We start from the raw sequence: 22,670 nt of genomic DNA, 5'->3' as shown, positions 1-22,670 counted from the left end.
AGTAACTTTTAGGTCAGGACAAATTGTGAAAGACTTTGAAATAAGCATAAAAAGATTGTTCTGTCTAGCGCACTCTTCCAGAATTTCTGCCCCTTTCATTGTCTGTGAGCTATTTTTCCACTTTGTATAATTGTTGGAAACTGGTACTAATGCAAATGATACTTGTCTATAGAAATGCAAATGAATTGTGCCTGGTGGAGATGCCATTGATTACTTCCCTGTGGCCATTGACCCTTTCTGTCTCTGTTTGTAATTCATTTCAGCATTCCTGATTGCCTCTGCTTGTGTCTGTTCTTTGAATTCTCCTTTGAACTATTATGATGTCTTACTGGTTCCCCCATTAATTAGTGAGCTAGATAAAACGTTGGCACGTGTTCATTTTATATTTATATGATCGTACTGAAACCAGGGGGGCAGGGGGCAGGGCACAACCTTCGAAAGAATGAGATAGCCGTTGAGGATAGGACATAAACTGGTTAGAACCAATTAGATCTAAAGTGGTGGAAGATTCGACTTCCAGTAGACCTTGAGCCTCATTATACGCTCATTGTAATACATTAGCATACGCTAAACGAGACTCCCACCAGTGCCATTACATAGAAGGCCAAAAAGTGGGCAGTGGCCCAATTCCTGGAAATCCCCACCCCTTCTCCAAAGTAGTTGGAATAATCCTTGCACTCATTAGCCTATGAAATTACCCAGCCCATAAAAGTTAACCACCCTAGTTTCTCTCTCCCTCTTTCTTAGGCTTTTCAGCACAGAGTGAGGCTGGCCTTCTAACTAGGCCCCTTGCACAAATCCTGGGGAGTTAAACTCTGAAAAGAGCTTACTCTCTAACCTTCATTCAAACTAGAATGACAACATCTCTCCCCAAGCCAGCAGAATAACCAAAGACACTAAATTCTGTTTAAATTTTTAAAGAAATGTTTCTATATTTCCTTCACTCTTTCGGACATTCATATCAAAGCCAAACAGAATGTGTTAGACATGGGCCTCGTGCAAAGTCATTGAGTGAATGTTCTGCTTGCAGGGGGAGGTCAGTACCATTCCTTCCACCAACCTGGACTGAGCTTCAGGGCACAGAGCCTCAGCTGTTCATGTCAATATCCAGTTCCATTTATGAAGTGCTCAGTAGGTGAGCCCTTATGAATGAATGAACAAACCTCTCCTTAGTCTCCTCTGTGCCTCTGTTCTCACCATAGTTCATCTCACCAAAGTAAGGGCCAGAAGGACCCTCAGAAGTCACCTTGTCCAACTGCCTGTTTTACAAATGAGGCCCAGAGGGGGTGAGTGACTGGCTGGAGGTCACACAGCAAATTAGAGGAAGTACAGGTGCAAGAGGACGACCTCTTCCTTCCAGAGATCATCCTGAGACCTCCCACAGTGTCTGTCGCCTGAAGCAGGAGGGTGACATGGGCCAGGAGAGATGAGAGCTTCCTTTATTGGTCACCTTGCTGCTAAGTCCGATGCAACCTTCCAAGGGACAACCTCAGGGTGGCTTCCTGGGCTGTGGGTTGTCTTTGGATCGTGAGATTGATTCCCCCAGAGACCTGGGCACCTTCCCGCCACCTGCCTTCACCTGGAGAAGAGAGCAGCTCCACTAAGGAGAGGATGTCTGGTCCTTGTGTGGAAGTGGCACAGATGTTGCCCCATTTGGGGTGCGGAGGTGCAAAAAAAGCAAAGTGCAGGGATGCAGGTCTGCTGGATGATGAGAGGGCCCGGGAGAGGCTGTGTCTCCCACGGGTGGCATGGCAGGAGGGCGATCCGGGTGGGGAGCCAGGCAGAGGCCAGCTGACCTTGAGCCGGTAAATAGCAACCTGTGGGAGGAGCCAGCCTGGGCCGTGCAGGGGGCAGCAGCATGGGGCCCTGTCACAAGGAGAGGCCAGGAGAGAGAAGTGAGCCCTGAACTTTACCCTGGGCTGTCCCTCGGCTTCCCAACCTTTCCCCGTTACTCTCGGGCAGCTCGGAGTGGGTAGGGGGACCAACTTGGGGAGAAATGTGTGCCCAGGGGGGCCAGGAAACATCGTCCCCATCCCGTCATTTACAGCAACTGTTTGTTGTGGAAAAGTCACTTTGCTTCTCAGAGTCGAGTTTCTGCATTAGCAAAAAATGGATAAATTAAAAATCTTACCTCATAGGGTCACTCATGGCTTTGTACAAACCGTTACCCATAGGAGTGTCTATTCGTGTACTGTGCCGCCCCTCTGTTTGGCGTCTGGTACACATTCCAAATCTGTGTTGACTCAGTGGACAGCTAAACCTTAGGGAGCATTTCCTAGGTGATGAGCGGTCGTTTCATCCTCATCAAATCTATGACTGTCCTCTGAGGGGCACAGTGACTCTTCCAGGCCACACTGCTGCTAAGCACAGAGCTGGGATTCGAACCGGGGCCACCTGACTCCCCAGCCAGTGGGCTCGACCTCCACGCACCGCCCTTTACTCTGTGATCCTGCTCCATAAACTGGGAAGTTTTGCATAAGTAATACACGTGGGTCCCCGGAGGAGGGAGAGGAGTGTGATTGGCACTCAGTGGAGGAGGACACGGGGACAGAGGCAGCGACTTCTCCAGCATCCGGGCCTACTATCTTTCTATAAGAATTGTTGCACATTTTCCTGTAGACAGAGCTCCGGAGGTCCCCAGCCACACCCCCTCTCCCGCCCGCGACCGCCCCCCGCCCTCCGCCTCAGCCACTCACGACCACGTCTGGGTTTGTGGGCGGGGCCAAGTCGGCCTCGCTCGGCTGCGGCGAAGCCCCAAGGCTGCTGGTCTTCTGCTTCCGCCATTTGGCTCGCTGATTCTGGAACCAGATCTGAGATGAAGGCGAGAGAGGATGGAGATAAGCAAAAGGGATTTTCTCCATCTAGTTCCTCCCTCCAAAATGCATAATGACGGCGCCTTCCAAGGGACCAACCCTTTACAGTAGGAAGCTCCATGGCATCCAGGATTTCTTTGGATCTGATCTGCCTTGAGAGAGGGGGCCGGGGATCGCAACCTTCAATACCTGCAGAAGTGTGGGCTCATGGGATGGGGTGAAGCAGCTGGGTGCCATGTAACTGGGAGTGGTGGAGTCTGCGGTGAACAGTGGCTAAAGGGGGCAGCTTCTCAGCTTTAGCCAACAGTCACCATGTGGAAATGTGAGGCCAGCGTTGCAAGCTCATCCAACTTCTAAGGCAGAAATCTTGATTTTTATGTGAAAGCGCTGAGATTTAAGATACCGTGCAGTTCATATAAAACCCATCTAGGTTCTTTCCTGCTGGTGGGCCACCGGTTTGCAGCCCCGTTGGGCCCCGTGGCATCTGTAGGTTGGTTGAATGTTGGCGGTTCCCTGTGTTCACAAGTGCCCTGATTGTCCATGACATGCTGCCATCTGCACTTGGTCATACTGCCGAGGCAGATGCTGAATTCTGGGCATTACACTAGATGCAGATGCTACCCACCTAGCTGGTGACTGTTTTCAAATAGGAAGAAAAAGGGGAGAAGTCCAGAAAGGGGCGGTCGTTCACCAGAAGAACAGTAGGTTCCAGTGAAATGAAGGGTGGAATGTTGACATAGACCCTGGAGCAGATTTTGAATCCGAATGAGTCCATCATATATTTTTTTTAATTTTTATTGAAATATAGTTGATTTACAATGTTGTGTTAGTTTCAGATGTACAGCAAAGTGATTCAGTTATACATATACATATAAATATATATATTCTTTTTTAACGTTCTCTTCCATTATAGGTTATAAGATATTGAAAGGTGGATGGGGGAGGGATAAATTAGGAGATTGTGATTAACATATACACACTACTATGTATAAAATAGATAATCAACAAGGGCCTACTGTGTAGCGCAGGGAACTCTACTCAATACTCTGTAATAACCTATATGGGAAAAGAATCTGAAAAAAGAATAGATATATGTTTATGTACAATTAAACCACTTTGCTGTACACCTGAAACTAACACAACATTGTATATCAAATATACTCCAATATAAAATTTAAAAAATTATATTGTTCTGTTTTTCAAGGATTGCTTTTTTGTTTATTCATTAAAAGTGAAATTATTAAAAAAAAAGATATTGAGTATAGTTCCCCCATTATATTTGTTAAAAAAAAATGAAGAGTGATTTAGAAAACTGTTTTAGAGAGAGTGCCAACATGTAACAGTTGGATTTGCTAGAGCGATTCTTGCAGGACTGGGGATAAGCAGAGGGCGAGGCATACCCCTAGTGAGTGACAAGGGGCTACTGGATCTCTAACCACAGAGGAAGCCATAGACACTTGGGGGGAAAAATGACAGATTACAGATTAGGTCTCTGACCATGGAGGGTCCTTGCCACCTCTCTGTGCTGCCTCCAAAGTGATGCCCATGTGTTCTAGGTCAGGGGTTGGCAAACTAGAGCCTTGGCCTTTCTCTGGCCTCCTACCTGTATTTGTACAACCCTTGTGCTAAGAATGGTTACACATTTTTAAATGGTTGGGAAAAAAATCTAAATGAGAATAATATTTGGTAACACATGCAAATGATACAAAATTCAAATTTGGGTGTTCACCAGTACAGTTTTATTGGAACATGCTCAGTTGTTACATAATGTAAACTACGGCTGCTTTTGTGCTACAAGGGTAGAGTTGAATAGTTGTGACAGTGACGTTATGGCCCCCCAAAGCCTAACTTAATTAGCATCTTGTCCCTTACAGGAAAAGTCTGTGGAGCCCCGGTCTAGATTGTCAAGACCTATTTTGTGAATGAGGCTGTGTGGTGGACGAGGTTCTGGAGCTACAGCCAAGTACAGAAGGAGGGAGTGGAAGCAGATATCTATGCCACCTCCGTGTCCATCCCCCAAGGTGAGAAACCATCTTATAACTATGGTGGCCTCATTTCCTGGAAGATGATATTTGGCCAGTGTAACTGTACTCATGGGATAAAGCCAATGGAAAATTTCTGATGGGACAGCCCTAGAGGGTGCAGGATACATGGGATCTTACCCATGGCCCCAAGTGCACTGAGGTGGGGGGCCGAGGGCGGGGATGGCTGTACCTGTACCCGAGCTTCTGGGAGGTTGATCCTGGCTGCCAGCTGGTTGCGGACGGAGGCATCAGGGTAGTGGGTAAAGTGGAAGATCTTCTCCAGCTCATGCAGCTGCTCTGTGGTGAAGGTGGTTCGGATCCTCCGCTTGCCCTTCCTCTCCTCTGGATGGAAGAGGGTCCAAGTTGGGTTAGTGACCTTGGTCTCAGTGAAGCTTTTGTGCTGTCTTGTTCTACCTGTTCAACCCCTGTTGCCACTACTTGGCCTCTAGCTCCTTAGGTTTGGAGTTTTACAAGGTTCTCTTTCCTAGAAACTCTGCTCCTAGGCTGACCCCACTCTCCCATCCATCCTGGACAGTGTGGCCAAGATGACCTTCTAGAAACTTCTTTGATTGTCCTTTCTGCTGCTCAGATGCCTTCAGACAAATTTCCCTTGTCTGTAACAAGGAATGGTAAACCACAGCTTGGGGGCCACATCTGGTCCACTGTTTGTTTTTAGAAATAAAGTTTTATTGGAACACAGCCTGACCCATGGGTTTATGTATTGTCTATGGCTGCTTTGGGCAGCCCTAGGCGACTTTATATGGCAGAGTTGAGTCATCGAAACAGAGACTGCAAAAGTTAAAATAATTACCATCCAGCCCTTTACAGTAAAAGCACAGCAGTCAGCCCCTGACAGCCTGTTTCCAGCCACATGACTAGTCTCATGCCCACTCAGAGGCGCTGCATCATAGGTGGGGTCCTAGTGCAAAAGGAAAATGTGGGTTCAGAAAGAAAGCTTTTTCCTTTCTTCCTCTCTCTCTCTTGACTTGTCAGGGTGGTTTTTTATTTGCTACTTAAGGCCCTGCTCCCTTGGGCACAGGGATACTAATAGCATGAGTGTGGACCCTCACAGGGCCCACCCTTCGACTTGGTGCCGGGGTGCCTGTGCCTGACCTTGACCCTCCTCACATCTGTGCCCTTCCCTCCCCAATACCCCCAACACAGACGACAGAGGAGGCAGCAGTCACTGGGTAGGGGCGGGGAAACAGGTGGCTGAGAGCCCATCCCAGGGAAGCAGGGAGGCGGTGAGAGGGGCGCTGAGCCTCAGCTGAGGCTCCAGGCCCCTGGTACGTGGTTCGTGGTTCCACTGGATTGCGCTTGCGAAACACAGATTCAAACATAAAATCATGAAGAATTTCAAGAGGGTGACCATGAGCTTTAACCCGCAAGTGCCAGGCCTCCGAGTGCAGGGCCCTGTGCAACGGCACTGGTCACACACAGGCCCATGAAGCTAGGCCTGCGTGCCTGTGTGTGTGTGTGTGTGTGTGTGTGTGTGTGAGAGAGAGAGAGAGAGAGAGAGAGACGGGAAATCAGGTATTCAGTTTGGACGTGTTAAATTTGAGATGCCTGTTGGCTATTCAAAGCAAATGATCAAATAGGCAGATGCTTATGTGTTTGGAGCTCAAAGGGGATCTCGGGACTGAGGTTCACATTGGGGACTCATCAGCGTATATTTGGCCTTTGATCTCATGAGAGTGGGTGAGATCACTTAGGCAGGAGGAGAAAAGTGGAGGGTCTAGGAGTGAGCCTGGGTCCGTCCACTATTTAGAGGCTCAGGAACCAACGGGGGACCCAGGAGAAATCAATGAGGGAGGCCAAGAAGGACAGGTCTCTTTGGTAGGTGACAAGTGCAGTGACGTGGACACCTAGCGAAGAAACTCTTTTAAGAAAGAAGGCTCGGCTGTGTCCATGCTGTGACTGGATTAATTGCAATGAGGACAGAAAGGGGGTCCTTGAACCTGGCTGCGTGAGGACCTTAACGTTAGCAGTTCCCACAGAATAGGGGCAGCAAGGGCTCAGGGGCAGTGGGCAGAGGAGAGAAGGGGAGGGGAATTGGAGGAGACAACAACTGTGCACATCTTCAGAAAGGTTTGCTGGGATGTGGAGGAAATATTGCAGTTGACAGCTGGAGAGACCATGATCATGTGGTCCCAGGGATTTAAAACAAATTAACAGTATAACATCACATAATCTCTCCAGCCAGTCTCTCTCTCAGTCTGTTTTTGGGGGAACCCTACCTAAGACAGAGGGAGCTCAGATCCACAAAATTCCACAGAAAACGTGGGGGAAGAGAGGTTTGGAAAGAAGGGAGTGATCACAGACTTTAAATTAGAGAGGATGAAGGGGAAGAAAAATAAGAAACAATCAGTGTGTTTATTCAACACCTGTTAAGTACCAGGTACAGTGCTAAACCCTGACCTTGGCCTGTGTGTGTGCATATTTAGCTTGCCTTGTTCCAACATGGATTTGTGAGGCATGTGGTCCTGAATTTGGCATTCAGGACATCGTTGAGGTCCACAGGAAGACTACTTGGGTTGAATTAGGATGGTCAAAGCCAAGTGAAAAAGAACAATTTTGTGTTATCCACAAACACACTAAATACAGTGTCTCTGATACTGGGTAGGAACTTCAACAAGTATATGTTGTATTAAATTGGATGTGGTGTGAGTGGTTGGGGTGAAGTCAAGGCGGTGAGGAAAAGAAGAACTTTTATGTCGAGAAGGTGCGAAAAAGGCTAGAGGGAGGTTGGGGAAAAGTCTGGAGTGCGGCCTGGAGCATATATCTAAAGCCTCTCAGGAGGAGAAACTGAGGAAGAAGAGTGAGGGCTTTGGCGGATGCTTGATGGAGCAGGGCTGCGGGGCAGGCTGGTCAGAGGTGCTCATTATACCTGGCATTAAGTTGTTCAGGACAGGACAACGGGAGCTCAGGTCATCAGCAGAGAGTGAAGGAGGTGGGAGGGATTAGAGGCTGGAGGAATGAAGAAGGGATTTGGAAAGCTGCTCTGGAGAAGGGTGAGAGAAGCTAGGAGAGTAGGGAGGATGGAGATTCAACCAGCCTTGCTGTACCTCCTGATGAAACCAAGGGACGGTGAACATTGGAGGAAGCACCAGACCAGGTGGGGCAGGTTTGTCTCTCTGACCATGGACTTCTGAGGCCAGGGTTACAATTCTAGTCTGACTTGCAACAAAGACCACATGATGCAATTTTAGGAATAGTAGGAAAGGTACCCCCCCCACCCCCCCCCCCCCCCCACAGATCACCTTCACTTCTGGGGCCAATTCCTACCATTCTAGTTGACCACCATGGCTCCTGATTGCTTTCTCACTCCTGTAAGAAAAATCTGCTCTCAGAAATGATGGTGAATCTAGGTACGTCCTGTCCTAGCATCCCTCACGCACATTGGCAAGACTCAAACCCTCTGGGGAAAGAAGCCTGCTGTTCTCTGTGTCTGTGTCTGTGTCTCTCCACTGTGAGCTCCTGGAGGGCAGGGACTATACATTGGACTTGCTGAGTAACTGGCACCTACTGGGAGCTTCATAATTATTTGCTCTAAATGAATAAAGGTGAAGTTTAGGCTCTGTTCTCAACCCATTCGGCAGATAAGACACTGTCACAAGAAACAACGCGGAATGATTTGTCTGGACTCTTGTGCACTGTCAGATGTCACAGGTCGGGAGAGAGCAGAATTAGCTGGAAAGGAGGGGTAGGGATCTAAACTCTTGTTGAGGTCTCCTTACTTCCGCTCAGTCCGCTTTCTTTTTCCCCCCAAAAGAGGTAAAACGACCACAAACTATGAGCTGGAGTAGACACGGTGAAAAATGGATTTCACTTGTGACGGTTTAACAGCTGAAGAGATCAATTAACTTTTATGTGTGTGTGTGTGCTTATTATCCGTCCTGCTATCATTGGACAGTAGAAAACCCACTAAGCTGGATGTCAGAAGCCCTGAGCTCTGTTCCTGGCTCCAGTCTACAGCTTGGGCCATGTTTTATTTACTCTCTGGGCCTCAGTCTCCCCATCTGTAGAAATGGGCGAGGAGAGAGGTTTGAATGATCAAATCGCTAAGGCCCTGACATGCTGTAATTCTTTTTCTCTTCAGTTGGAGGCTGAATGGCTTAAAAGGCCTGGCCTTGGGCTTGCCTGGTGGGTGAAAGGAGAGGGCCAGAGAGGAGAGATTTCTGCTGAGGATAACTCTCCCGGCTGAATTGCTCCTGCATCTCTGAGAGTCAACAAGTGCATTTCATAGTCTGCCTTTGGTCTCACCCCTCCTGACTACCCCTCATTTTTGTTAGTCCATTTTTTTTTTTTTCCCTCAAAGTACTTTTACTCATTTTTCTGACTGTTGGAAGCTTCTTGGGAGTTCCGGAAAGCGAGATTTCAAACATGATTACCCCCTAGAGTAAGCTATTGGATTGTGAACCAGCTGATGTGATCTGATTTCTCTCCTTCTCTATCCCCTTTTCCCTCCTCAAGTCCACCCTACTTTTTAAATTTAAAAAAAGAGATATTTATTCTATGTTTAGAGCTGATGATGTATTTAAGGGATAGAGCCAAACCCAGCCAGAACTGATGTAGAGAGTAATGGCAAGCCATGCTGAAAGTATTCATTCATTCATTCATTCATGAGGTCAGCATGTTAGATGATATTAGTGATACAGTGCAGTTCTATAGAAAATTGCAAAAAAATTTCACAGAATGGAAGATTCCAGGTTGGACGGACAAACTGAGGTCAAGGACAGCATGGATCTGGGATTCTTCTGGGAATACAGAGCTTTGGAATAGAGGATACTGAACAGAAAACGTAGGGTGCTGAACCAGAATACAGGAAAGTAGGCAATGTGGAGAACAGAGGATTAGAAACAGAATGTAGATTGTAGTAGAAATAAGCCATCTCCTCCTTTTTCCCCAGAAGGAAAGTTAGGCAAACAGGGGCTCATGACTAAGCATAGATTCCTTAATAAAATGATTATTTCAAGTTTCTATTTATGTAATTAAGGGAGCAGCTATTAGGATATATATGGCTTTCCCGTATTTCCTGTAGGACCAGAAGGGCATCGTTTGGAGACAAGGTGAAGAGGAAAAGATCTGAACCCTACCCTGCAAAATAATTGGGGAGGGGCTGCTTGGCAAGTTATGGGCCAGTAAGAAAAATATTGTTCTCATTAGCTTTGAACTATACATTCTCAGGATAAATGTTTATTCTTGAGAGACGATGATAATGATGGTGATGGGATCTATGTGTATGTGCCCAACAGCTGTAGTGACTTCTCCTGTGAAGAAAGAGGGGTGTCTAAAATTCACATGGTTGGCGAGATGGAGGCTGAGCCCCAAGTGGACCGGGCTGCAGGACTCAAGGGCCAAAGCCCCTCCCCTAAGACTGAGCATGGGTTCTTGGGGTGTCAATAGTCAAACACTGATTGTCCCCGTCCAACTCTTCTTGGGATGTTATCTGGGACTGAATATCCCTAAGTTGGAGAACTATAAAAAGGAATGGTAGGGAGAGGGGTCCTGGAGTTGAGATCACCCCCAGTGAGTGGGGGTCCCTGAAATATGACTAGTGACACCCCACCAGAAGAGCCATTTTGGGAGACAGATAGACTTGAGCCTGGAGCTAGGCAAACAAGGTTAGGATCTAAGGCTGGACCTTGTTAAAATTTTAACTCCTTAGGTCTGCCTTGTTCAGTATGGTAGCCACTATCTACTTGTGGCTGTTAAAATAAAATAAAATATACAGTTCCTTAGTCACCCTAGGCATAGGTCAATAGCCACCTGTGGCCAGTGGCTACCATATTGGACAGCACAGATATAGAACATTTCCATTATCAGAGAAAGTTCTATTGGATAGTGAGTGCTACCTTACTGGTTTTCTCATTGGGTTCTTGAACAAGTCATACTCTGGGTCTCACTTTACGTCTCTTCTTGTGTTGCAGTTTCCTCTAATTGCCACGTTTGTCTAGGAAGGAGAGTATCCATCAGTCATAGAGCTGACTTTGATGGTGCTGGGAAAACTGGAAGTACAGGGAAAGTGAGAGGAAGGGAAGACTGGCCCAGGCCCATCTCTCTGCTGGTGACTGGGGAGAAGGAACGTGTCCAGTGGAGAGGATGGTGCCCTGGAGCTCCGGGTGGTGACTCAGAGCACAGTGACCTGCCCATGGTCCACAGGGCAGGGAGGATGGGGGAGAGCAGAATCTGAGGGGCTGGCTCAGGAAGTATGAAGGTCAACACTTCAGTTTTCCCATCAAATGCAGGAGGAGGCTGCTCTAGGAAAGGAGTGAGGGGACCAGGAAGCCTGAGGCTTGGGTTACAGACCACAGTAGGTGATGAGAGAGATGAAGCAGGGGAGGGAGGCAGAACAGCATAAATGGAATGTGGAACCGAGAAGGCAGAACACAGGACTCTGCAGGTAGAATTTTGGAACCAGAAGGAACCTCATTAAACAGGAAGCTGGAAGTACCAGTTCATGGTTGGAGTGCCCATTGCATGGGATGATTCTTAATCATGGGGAAGGGCTGGGATGTTCTGGGCCCCGGCTCAGAGAGGATGATGGGGAGTGTGGAGCCCCATCCAAGGGCACCCGGGAGAGGGTGGGGAGACGGGGCAGGAAGCGGGCAGGGAACTGCCGCCCCTTTCAAGTTGCCCCTCACCCGGTTATTAATTGTTGGAGCTGTGAATCCCACTTCAGTGGGTCTTCAAAGAGAACGAGTCAGCAGAACTTAATTAAACCTGAGACGTTTAGCACATTGATCATAAGAAATACACAATTTACACAGGTGATTAGGTCACCTAATTATAAACTGATGGTTTTCCGTGCATGGCTCCCTCCCCTGATTGCTCCTTCTCTGCCGTCTGCTAATTGGCTGCTCAGCTAAGGCCCCGGGGGCTTTGCAGCTGGACTGAGACTCCCGAAACCAGCCTTGTCCTTGTCTTCCCAAGGCAGCGGGTTCGGCAGGATGGAGATCCAGGCTCCCTTTGGGGCCCTCCTGCAGGGTGAGGACACCTGAACAGGACAGGTGGGGAGTAGGGAGGTGCCTCCCAGGGAAGAGATGCTCTGGCCTCTTCCCTCCGGGTGTGGTCCTGGACTTCTACATTTCCCTGTGCCCACAGCGTGCAAGGCACACTCCTTGGCCCAGCATTCAAGCTCTTCAGGCTCCCCGCTTCCCAGGGTCATCTGCTTTCTACCCAATCATCGCTTCCATTATTTCTGCGCCACCTGATGGCTTCTAGATTCCCCAGATCGGCCATGCCTTTTTATCCTCCAGGGACTTGCTCTCGCTACCCCCTACATCTGCAAGCCTGTCCTCCTCCTTTGCCTAGTAAACTCTTACTCATCCATCAAAACCCAGATCAGTCAAAGATTTCCTTCTCTCTAAGGTCTGTTGTGAATCTCCATGTGGAAACACAACAGGTTTTTTGTTTAATCGATAAGAGTGCTAAATTTCAGTGTGCAAGAAACCAGCCTCCACATTTGTACAAAAAAATCTCTCTCAATCCTCATGTATCCATGTATCAAAGTGTTAATGGTACTTACTACTGCATAGGAGATGGTAGAGTTATAGCTACATTTTCTTTTATCTTCTTTCTGTTTATCTGTATTTTTATTTTCTATAATAAACGTGGATTACTTGTATAAATAAACAACAACCCAGCGAATACAGCTAGAGTAGAAAGAGATGAGGATAAAGAAATTGCTAAAAAAAAACAGCTGAGAGACCATTGGAAAGCTCACCAGCCACGGATTTGCGCCCTGTTCCCAGGGGTGACTGGGTCAGTGCCCATCCACCCCTCAGCAGCAGGAAGATGGTTATTTTCCACATGTATGGTCTCCCTTTCATAATATTTTTTATATATGGCTCTCAGCATATGTCCCCTCATACTCTACCACACTTTTCATATGTGTTTTTTCTTTTTAAAATAGAAGTTGTACCTTTGTTTCAAGGATTTTGTGCGGGAAAGCTACAAAACAAATAGCACGAGGGCTCCTCTCTTGACACCTTGTGAGGGCACCAGAGTGTAGCCTGCTCCGTCCCCCATTCATCCAAGGTCTCTCTGACTGTGCAACTCAGCGGAAGCCTGAAATTCCCCAAACGTAGGTTTTAAAGATGCTGATGGACATAGATAAAGGGCCAAGGTGCTTAGCTTGGCACACGTGACCTCAGCCTACCTCATGCCTCTCACCTCCGCCGACATTGGTCCATGATTTCTCAACTCCAGCCACCCTGAGTTTCTTTGTTTCTCAAAAGGAATATTCCATTCTATTCCTCTGGGCTGCTTCACCTGCTTCCCTCTGCCTGGCGTGCTCTCTCCCCTCCTCTGCCTGGCTGCTATCTCAGATGCCACCTCCTTCTGAAGTCTTCCTTCTAGCAGAGTTTGTTGCTGTCTCCTCTGCGTTCTCAAAGCACTGTGTCAGGGTTGTATGTTTCTCTGTGTGGTTACAGTGTAGCTCTCGAGACAGTGTGCTTGGATTTGGGCACAGGGTACTGCAACATGGGCTGATTACATGTGCTTTCAAGGTGGCATCATATTTCAACAGTTATGAGAAGGTGTGTGTGTGTGTGTGTGTGTGTGTGTTTGCTTCCCTCCTGCCCTTATTCCTTTCCATTCTATACTTGTGACAATGCAGGGGAACAGACAGACGACACAAGCTGTGAAGCTAGAGGATGTTTTCTGATGTGACACAGGAAGTGTCACAGAACTTGTTTCTATTCAATGCGGGAATCCATATTCAGTTACCCTTCCTGCCGCCGAGAACTGAGGAGGAAGTTAACTAGCTCTTATCTCTGTGAAAATACATACAGAAGGCCAGCCCAAGTGCAGGTGTGCAGAGTACCCAGATTAGAGGTATCCAAAGCCCCAGGCCCTGTAAACAGGGAGAAGAGCCATTTCTGGCCAAAAAATGATTAACAACTGCTACAGTACAAGGAGTATTTGGAGGAGTAAACCTCTGTGGCAACAAGCATTGATTAAAAGAAAGGAAAAAAGGAACTTTGAGAGTTCTATATATGGAGACCGAAAGTGACCTATGAGGAGTCATAAGGAATAAGAAACCATCAACCCAGTGTGGAAGAGTGTGAGGACAAGAAGAGGAACAGCGAGAAGAAGGCTTGGCCCCAGCCCTGAGCCAGGGCTCCCCCTCCCAGGGCCCAGAGCAGAGCAGAGCCACTGCCTTTAGTTCTAGGCAGCTGGGGGCTGAGGAGGGAGGGCAGGGGAAGGAGGGAGGGGAGGGGGACAAGAGAGAAGAAAGAGGAAGGGGACAGGGAAGAGGGGGGGAAAGAGGAAAATGAGGGGGACGAAGAAGTGAGGAAAGGGGGAGTGGGTTGAACTGTGTTCCCCTCAAGAAGAAATGTCTAAGTTCTAATCCCTGGTCCCTGTGAATGTGACCTTATGTGGAAATAGGGTCTTTGCAGATATGATTAGGCTAAAGTTTTTTTTGTTTGTTTTTTTTTTTTTTTTTTGCGGTACGTGGGCCTCTCACTGCTGTGGCCTCTCCCGTTGCGGAGCACAGGCTCCGGACGCGCAGGCTCAGCGGCCATGGCTCACGAGCCCAGCCGCTCTGCGGCTTGTGGGATCTTCCCGGACCGGGGCATGAACCCGCGTCCCCTGCATCAGCAGACAAGACTCTCAACCACTGCGCCACCAGGGAAAGCCCTGCTAAGGATCTTGAGATGCAATTCTCCAGGATTTAGGGTGGGCCCTAAATCCGATGGCAGGTGACTTTATGAGAGAAAGGAGAGGAGGGTTCCACACAGACCCAGAGGCCTGTGGATGCGTCTACAAGCCGAAGACGGCTGTAGATGGTCAGCAACCACCGGAAGCTGGGAGAGAGCCATTTGAGCAGGTTTTCCCTCAGGGCCTGTGGAAGGGATCAACCCTACCAACACCTTGGTTTTGGAATTCTGGTTCTGAACTTCTAAGATAATACATTTCTGTTGTTTTAAGCCAGTCAGTTCGTGGTAATTTGGTACAATGGCCACAGGAAGCTCAGACAGAGGGAGAGGATGAGGGAAAGAAGAGGAAGAGGAGGAAGGAGAAGGGGGAGGGCCGCAGGGGCTTCTAAGGGGCAAAGTCTGGAGGCATTGAAAGGGCAAGAAAGACTGAAGTGGGAGAGATGCTCCATGTGCCTGGAAAGTGAGGGACAGGAGGCCGTGATGGGGATGAACCTGGGGATCGGCAGGGCCCGTCTGTGAAGGGCTTTGAATGTCACACCAGTGGGTTAGGGGTTGATGAACTACAGCCTGAGGCCGGATCTGGCCCTCTGCCTGTTATTGTAAATAAAGTTTTATTGGAAGATAGACATACCCGTTCATTTATACCTTGTCTCCTTTTCAGCTGTGATGGTAGAGTTGAGTAATTGCCACAGAGACCATCTAGCTATCAAAACTTAATGTGTGGCCCTTTGTAGAAACGCTGCTGACCACTGCAAGAAGATATTCTTCCAGGCTCAAGAATTCCACGGCGCCCCCAGCCACCTCCACCAGATAAGAGGGGCGGAAGTTAGCACCGCCCCAAGGTGGTGTTGCCTGGACTCTCATTGCTGACTCCACTTCTGCTCCAGGTGGGTGGCCACTACTTCTGGTTTTTTTCACCTTTGCCTCCCCAGCCTGCCGCCTGGCCCAGAGTAAGCACTCAGCAATGATTCACTGAGGGACTGAATGGCCCATGAATGGACAAGGGAAGATATCTGTGTCCCTCCCAGGCCAGAAGATCCACACTGGTTTACCCACTGAAGTGGTCCCTTCTTTGCCCATCTTCCTCTCCCCTTTCCCCGCCGGGACTCGCAATTTCCCTGCAGAGGGTCATCAGTGGGACAGGTGCAGAGATGATCTCTTTCTTTCCAGGGTCTGATCCTCCAGTATAAAGTCACTTCCTCCTGACTGGGTCTCCCTGGACTTTGAGGACCCCCGAACTCTGGGGGGCTTTCCTCTCTCAGGAGGAGTGAGCGGGCAGCTGGGCTTAGCATCCCTCCAAATTGGGAGACCCTCTTGGATTTTTCCACGGAGGCTGGGGAAGGTCCAAGCCTTAGATTATGAGGGTCCCTGTGAGAGTGGGAAGCTGTGGGGAGGGACCTGGGTCCCTGCCATGAGAAATGAGGGAGGCCCAGCACTGGCCTTGGTCTGGATCGCTGACCTGGCCCCAGATCTGGCCCGTATTGCTCTGTAGCACCGAACAAGCCAGTTTGCCTCTCTGGACTCCAGCCTCCTCAAAAAAACGGGCCTTGGACCACCTGCGTCAGACTCACTTGGGAGAGCTTGCTAGAATAGATTCCTGGCCTCCACCCTAGACTGGAGGCAGAGTCTTAGGTGCCAGGCCTGGAATGCTGCCTCTTCACAAGCTCCCTAGGGGATTGGGATCCTGAGGTAACGCTTTGCAGTCAACCTCCAGGAGCCCCTCTGTGAAGCCCTTTACGTGGAGACAAAGAGGAGTTTATTCCTCTGTTGTTATTATTGGGACAGGGGAGGGCCCTGGATGCACCTCTTCTGTCCTGTTGCCCATTCCCTGAGGGCTCCTGCATGCTGTGTGTGTGTGTGTGTGTGTGTGTGTGTGTGTGTGTGTGTGTGTTTGGTGGGGAACAGGACAGAGGTGGAGAGGCATCAGCTGGGCCACCAGCACTGGCGGGGGTGGGGCCTCCTGGGGGGCAGTGAGAGGTGGAGGTGGCGAGTAGGTCCTGCCCCGCCTGGCATGGACACCCCTCTGCAGGGAGGAAGCTTCTGCCATGGAAAATGCCCACGAGTGACACCACCAAGGCTTTTGCGCAAGCAGCTTCTTGTGGAATCGGTCATGGCATGTCAGAGCGGGGAGGGCCCTTAGGAATTTTCTAGCTCTGCACTGTCGTGTTCCAGATGAGGAAACGAAGGCCCAGCCAGGGCAGCGGCTTGCCTGAGGTCCTCCAGTGCATCGGTGCCAGACCAGGTCTTAGGGGCCAGGTTTCTGGAGTCCCAGCTTCCTGCCCTCCCCGCCCAGCCTAGCATCTCACAGACTCCAGCTCTTTGCAGTTTGTGCAAGTTACCTTTATAGTTTCTGACATGCTGGCATCTCACCTGCATTATTACTTACTTCACATTTAAACAGACTTTTTTTTTGGTTTACCTAAATAAATACACTTATTTTAAAAGAAAACCTCACATCATGACCATAAGTGGGTAAATGGTATCATGTGTCATAAATAGAAGGTTAGTGTAGAAATCATTACAGAACGATTGACATAAATAATCTTTGTAGACAGGAGTAAAGATGCAGATGTAGAGAATGGACTTGAGGACACGGGGAGGGGGAAGGGTAAGCTGGGACGAAGTGAGAGAGTGGCATGGACATATATCCACTACCGAATGTAAAATAGATAGCTAGTGGGAAGCAGCCGCATAGCACAGGGAGATCAGCTCGGTGCTTTGTGACCACCTGGAGGGGTGGGATAGGGAGGGCGGGAGGGAGATGCAAGAGGGAGGGGATAAGGGGATACATGCATACATATAGCTGATTCACTTTGTTATACAGCAGAAACTAACACACCACTGTAAAGCAATTATACTCCAATAAAGATGTTAAAAAAAAAAATCTTTGTCTGCCTGCCCCTCGAAGTCATCTTGAAAACCACCACGGCGACCCTTACGAATCTTGGACGTGCTGAATTCCAGCCCAGCGGGGAGACGGATGGATTTAGGCCACTTTCAGGAATACTCTAGAGTGGATGGTCTCAGACCACCAGGGTTCAGTTCTAATGCTACCCACTCTGCGGTTTTTGCAGGTGATTTGTCTTCCTGGTTTCATCAGCTCTAAGGCAGGGCTCACAACTGGATATGGATAGAACAACGGCCGTGAGATTGCCATGAGAGCCGTGGAGTACCGTCCAATCTTACGACTGCTATTTTCGTAAGCGCTCACTGGGGGGGTCTCCTCTGGGTCCAGCGGGATAGCTGGCGTGAAACATGCCAGCAGCTTCAGGGGAGGTTTAGAATGACTGGCCTCCTTTTTGCCATCAGCCAATGTCAGGCTAGGAGAAGGCAAGCTGCTCTGGGAGGGGAAATCAGATCTCTCTCTTTCTCCGCAGCAGAGAGGACAGACGTGGGTTTTATGTAGCTGCAGCAGGAGAGACTCTGGTTAGACCCTTAGAAGAACGGTTTCTGTGAATGCTCATGGCTCATTCAATTCACTGGAAGATACTAATGAACTTCTCTACATTAAGCTGGGGCCCTTTCCTATTGATAGGCTGAGCTACTGGGAAAGCTGCCAGCTCCCCGGGGACGTGTTGCCCGCCAGGGTCTTTCTCTTGGCCCGCCTCTGAGCACAATCTCCATCTTGGGAGACTTGACTCGGTTGGAGGGATTGGAGCTCCATGCTCGGTAGGAGAAGACATCATGGGCCCCCCCGAGCTTCCTTTCCTTGGATTAAAGGGGTGGAAAGGAAAGAGGACTGGGACCCTTTTGTGAGATACTCCAGGCTCATCTCCTATCAGACTCCGGTGGGCCCTCGAGACATCACCAGCTCCATTTCCTCCGTCACTCAGCCGTCTCACCAAGGGTGAAGCTGAGGCCAGAGTGGAAAGGCACTTTGCCAAGGTGGCTCAGCAGGCCGGGGGAGAGGTGACACTGACTGCTGACTCCTGACTCTTAGCGTGTGTGTGCCCTCCTCCAGCCCTCCTCCAGCTGGCTCTCAAGCAGGGGCCTGGGATCTGGTCATTGTTATTTGGGGGCAAGCCCTGGGGTGGGCACTGGCCTGGGGTGTGATCAGGGTGGGCAGATCCGGGGCACAGCTTCAGCCACTAGAGGCCGTGCAGGCTGAACTCTGCTTACGTAGGGAAAGAACATGACAGACCGAGCAGGTGTTTGGGGGCGGCTGGGTCTCGGGTCCTCTGCTTTGTGACTTGGGGCATCACCCACCTCTTCCTTTTATAGATGAGTTTCCACATCTGTCAAGTTATGATAGTTATGCTTTTCTACTGAAGTTAAAGAAGAGACGTGCCACAGCCCCTGGGGCAGTGCCGACCACACTGTAAATGCTGAATGAATGAACGATAACTCTTAGCTGTGGCCTGGTTACAGGAACGAGCCCCAGGTCCCCGCATCCTGCAATGAACCGAGGCTTGGTCCGCATTGAAACAGCCGCAGTGCCGGGCTGGATAGAAGAGTATTTACGGCTAACAGCCCAGTGCCTAACATCTCTGAATTTTGAAGGCTTCTCTTCTGTTGGGAGCTTCCTCTCTGCCTGAGTGCAGCTGGGTCTTGGAGACCCAGGAGCAGATGAGAAATGGCCAGAAGACACTTACCCTGGGGCTGGTCGTGCGGGGGTCTCTCCGGCCCAGAGTCTGCAGCTGCTGCTTGCCCGGTGCCCTGTCCACCTGCCCCTTCTGGCCTGACTGCATCTCTCCTCTCAGCCGGCCTCTTTAAGATCTCCTCGATGGAGAAGGACAGGCCCCGCTTCTTTGGGGCCTCACAGCACCCCGAGCTCTTCTTCTCCATCCCCCCATGGAGAGCCGGGCCGGCCTTGGCACCCTCCGCGGGCGGCTGCAAGGGGGGCAGAGGGGCCTATGCCAGTGGAGGGTGGCGTTCTTCCTTTCCCGAAGCTCCTGGAATCAAGAGAGTGAGCAGAGGTGGATCCTCGTGTGGGACTGTCCAAGCAGGGTTATGTCTCCACGGGGACTTCCATGGGTCACCTCAAAACACCCTGGGATCAAGGAGGCAGGTCACGTCGGGAACACTGGAAGGGGCTGAACCCTGTGCCCGGGGGCTCAGAGCCCTCGCCAGCTCCACGTCGAGGGAGTCACCATTGCCAAACTGGGTTCAGCCCTACTGCAGCGAGTCTTCTCCAGGGTGGTCACCTGCACAATCGCCAGCGTAGGCCGGGGACCCCGAGGTCACGGACAGTGGGGAACACGGCAAAGAGCTGGAGGGAGGAGGGAGCCTGCCCCGGGGAGATCTGGAGGTGGGGTGTCCACCTTCGCCCTTTCCGCTGGCTCCAGCCAGGCCTCTGGAAGGCTGGGGTGCCACTGGCGGGCCCCAGGTGCCCAACTCAGTCCTGGGCCACGGTGCAGCTGGAGGGGCGCTCCCAGAAACCCTCCTGGGTTTCTCTTGCTTCCGCTGCTCCCAGACTCCAGAGTAGACCTTCCAGAATAGCTGTGCTTTGGCTGCCCTGCAGATGGAGGCTTTGGAAGGGGGTCACTGGGTCACCACTGCCAGGCTGGCTCTCTTTGACGGGGCTGCGCTGAGTACTGGTGTCTGAGTCTCCCCTGGCATCTCTGGTCCGACCATCGCTTTCTTCTGTTCTCTCCCTGACTTCACTGCACAAGCCTGTCCATCGGCTCCGGGCCCGGGGTGCCTCTCCCTTCCTTTTGGGGTCCTTTCTTCCCCCCCTCCTATTTGCGTGCCTCTTACTTGCCTCCTGAGACTGCACTGAAGGGGCACCTTCTCTTTGTCCAGGAAACTGTCCCCGGGGAGCTGATAGGCACCGACCCGTCCTTGCCAGGAGTTCTGTTCGCAATTACTGTGTAACCAGGGAGGAGGAGAAGACGGCTGATAAGAGAGGAAACTCTCCACCCTCTTTACGGCCGGGGATGCAGGTGTTGGGGGAAAGGGGTAAGAAGCAGAGGGAGACTGAAGGGTGGGGATTGGGGGTCCCGGGGAGGTGTGTGCAGGGGAGCTGGCCAGGCCAGAGCAGGACAAGGGAAGGTGGGAACAGCATGGCCAGGAAGTGTCCCCAGGCCCCATAACATGTGTTTACTCAGCAGGGAGAATTTATGGGTCACACGTAGGCTGGAGGCTGGGCCAGGGTGTGGTCTGCTTGGTGCTGGCCGAGGGCAGTCCCTCTAAGATGTGCTGTCCTGGACTTGCAAATATCAGAGCGAGAGGGGTCTCCTGAGGTCCTCATGGGGTGTGTGGGGAAACTGAGGCCCAGACCACGGCACAGCCTCATCTAAGCAGGCCTTTGGGGAGCTCCAGGGTGCCAGGCTGGCCACAAGGTGCCATCTGAATGAGGGTGACGGATACCCTGGGAGAGACTGGGAGCGCGAATGGGGCATTAGAATCCAGACCTTCTCTCGGAGGGAGGGGGAAGGGGAAGGCCGATCCTTACTCCCTGAGGAGGGCGAGTCAGAGCAAAGAGCATCTGTCCTGTTTCAGGAGCCGTGGCCCTGGGAAGGCTCAGGTGGTCTGGTCTAGCTCGGGGAGGCTGCCACCGCTGCTGGTCTAGCTCGGGGAGACTGCCACCGCTGCAGTCACAGGTAAACGCCCAAATCTTGGGAGCTTCACTGCTTACTCATGTCACAGTCAGTGTAGTTGAACATCCCTTTGGGAACCCAGGCTCCTTCCAGACTGTGATGCTACCCGGATTCAGGATTTCCAGGGAAGTGGAGAGAGCAGAGGAGGGAATGGTAATGAGTCAGCAGTGGAAGCGGTTAAGTGACTTCTGTTCATATTCTGTGACCAGAATGAGTCATAGGGCCTTGTCTAGGTGCTGGGAAGGGGACTTCTCGTCTGGGCCAGGAGGAAAGTAGCCCAGCTGGGTTGGTGCACAGGGAAATGCCTCCTTTACGGCCAGGTGGCCAGAGTCCCACAGGAGTCAAGCTCCCTGTTGGCGGCCAAAGGAGTTGTTGCATTGGGAGGGTGGGTCTCCTTCTGCTTGGGGCGGAGAAGGTGTGATGGACACTTGCGGCGGCGGGTGAGGAGGGGGGACAGGGACTCCAGGGGCTGAAGCAGCAGAGGGGAGGGAGGGCCTGGAGTCAGGCGCTGTGCACGCACTGCCTCATCTAATCCACCCAACAGCCCTATGAACTGCGGTCGCTCATGCAATTTTACAGCTGAGGAGATGTGCCCAGAGGTGAGTGGCGGCTTACAGGGCTACGCAGCTAACCCGTAGAAGAAGCAGCAGTCAGACCCAGGTGAGTCCAGCTCTGAAACCCACACTCAGCTCCCTTTGCCATAATCCCCAGAGACCATCCGGTCCAAACTTCTCACCGTGCAGATGAAGAACCCCATCTCAGAGAGAGAAGTTTCCAGAGTCACACCTGTTCTTTTCGGCAGCTCATTAGAGTTCCTTGTATTCTCTCTCTCCCTCTGGGGTGAGCCTCACCCTGGGCTCTTGTGGTGTGGACCTGGACGCTCGCTCTCCTTCCTGACCATCACCCCACAGCCTGGGCATTCCTACGTGTGTTCATCCCCACAGATGTTTCTTGAGTATCTACTACGTGCCACTCACTAGATGGCACGTAGAGATGCAGATGAGTGAGCCACAGACCCTGCCCTGAGGGACACACACTCTAGGGTGGGGAGTGTGTCGGGGAGGGGAGAAGAGGGCAGACAGGACAGTGAGTGGCCAAGTGGTCACTTTGGTGGAAAGTGGTCAGTGGTCAGTATCAGAGGAGTAACTCTGTGCAGCTCTTTGGATCAAAGAAAGCTTTGACGTGGAGGAAGGAGAGAAAGGGAGCCGTCGCACAAGTTCCCTCAGTCTACCCTAAAACACACGAGCAAGGAAAGACACCTGGCTGCACGGTGCAGTGTTGCTAGTTCATTGATGGGAGAGAGATTTTATTGTATGAAGAGGCATTTAGGAAGAACATGCTGGAAAGGTATGTTGGAGCCATCTGTTCATTTATATGTCCATCCATTTGCCATTTTCAACAACAAGGCTGGTCTTGGAGGGTAGTACGTGAAGCGAAATAAATCAGACAGAGGAAGTCAAATACTGTATGATTATCACTTATAGGCAGAATCTACAAAATACAACTAACTAGTGAATATAACAAAAAAGAAACAGGCTCACAGATATAGAGAACAAACTAAAGGTTACCAGTGGGGAGAGGGCAGGGGAGAGGGGCAAGATAGGGGAAGGGGATTAAGAGGTACAAACT

At 50.6% G+C, this 22,670-nt stretch overlaps 1 protein-coding gene across 1 annotated transcript; it reads right to left on the bottom strand.

The window, feature by feature from the left end:
• Positions 1 to 1,317: 1,317 nt before the first annotated feature.
• ISX (intestine specific homeobox) lies at positions 1,318 to 21,798 on the bottom strand. The gene is given in 7 exon segments (XM_060025991.1): positions 1,318 to 1,394; positions 1,580 to 1,676; positions 1,678 to 1,866; positions 2,697 to 2,810; positions 5,028 to 5,179; positions 19,095 to 19,332; positions 21,778 to 21,798. Coding segments are annotated over 7 exon segments (888 nt in total).
• Between the last annotated feature and the right edge of the window lie 872 nt (positions 21,799 to 22,670).

This window comes from Delphinus delphis, chromosome 11 (assembly GCF_949987515.2).
Source record: "Delphinus delphis chromosome 11, mDelDel1.2, whole genome shotgun sequence".
In the NCBI taxonomy this organism is placed as follows: domain Eukaryota; kingdom Metazoa; phylum Chordata; class Mammalia; order Artiodactyla; family Delphinidae; genus Delphinus; species Delphinus delphis.
The sequence above is the reverse complement of the archived record's forward strand: the minus strand, read 5'-3'. Positions and strand labels throughout refer to the sequence as shown.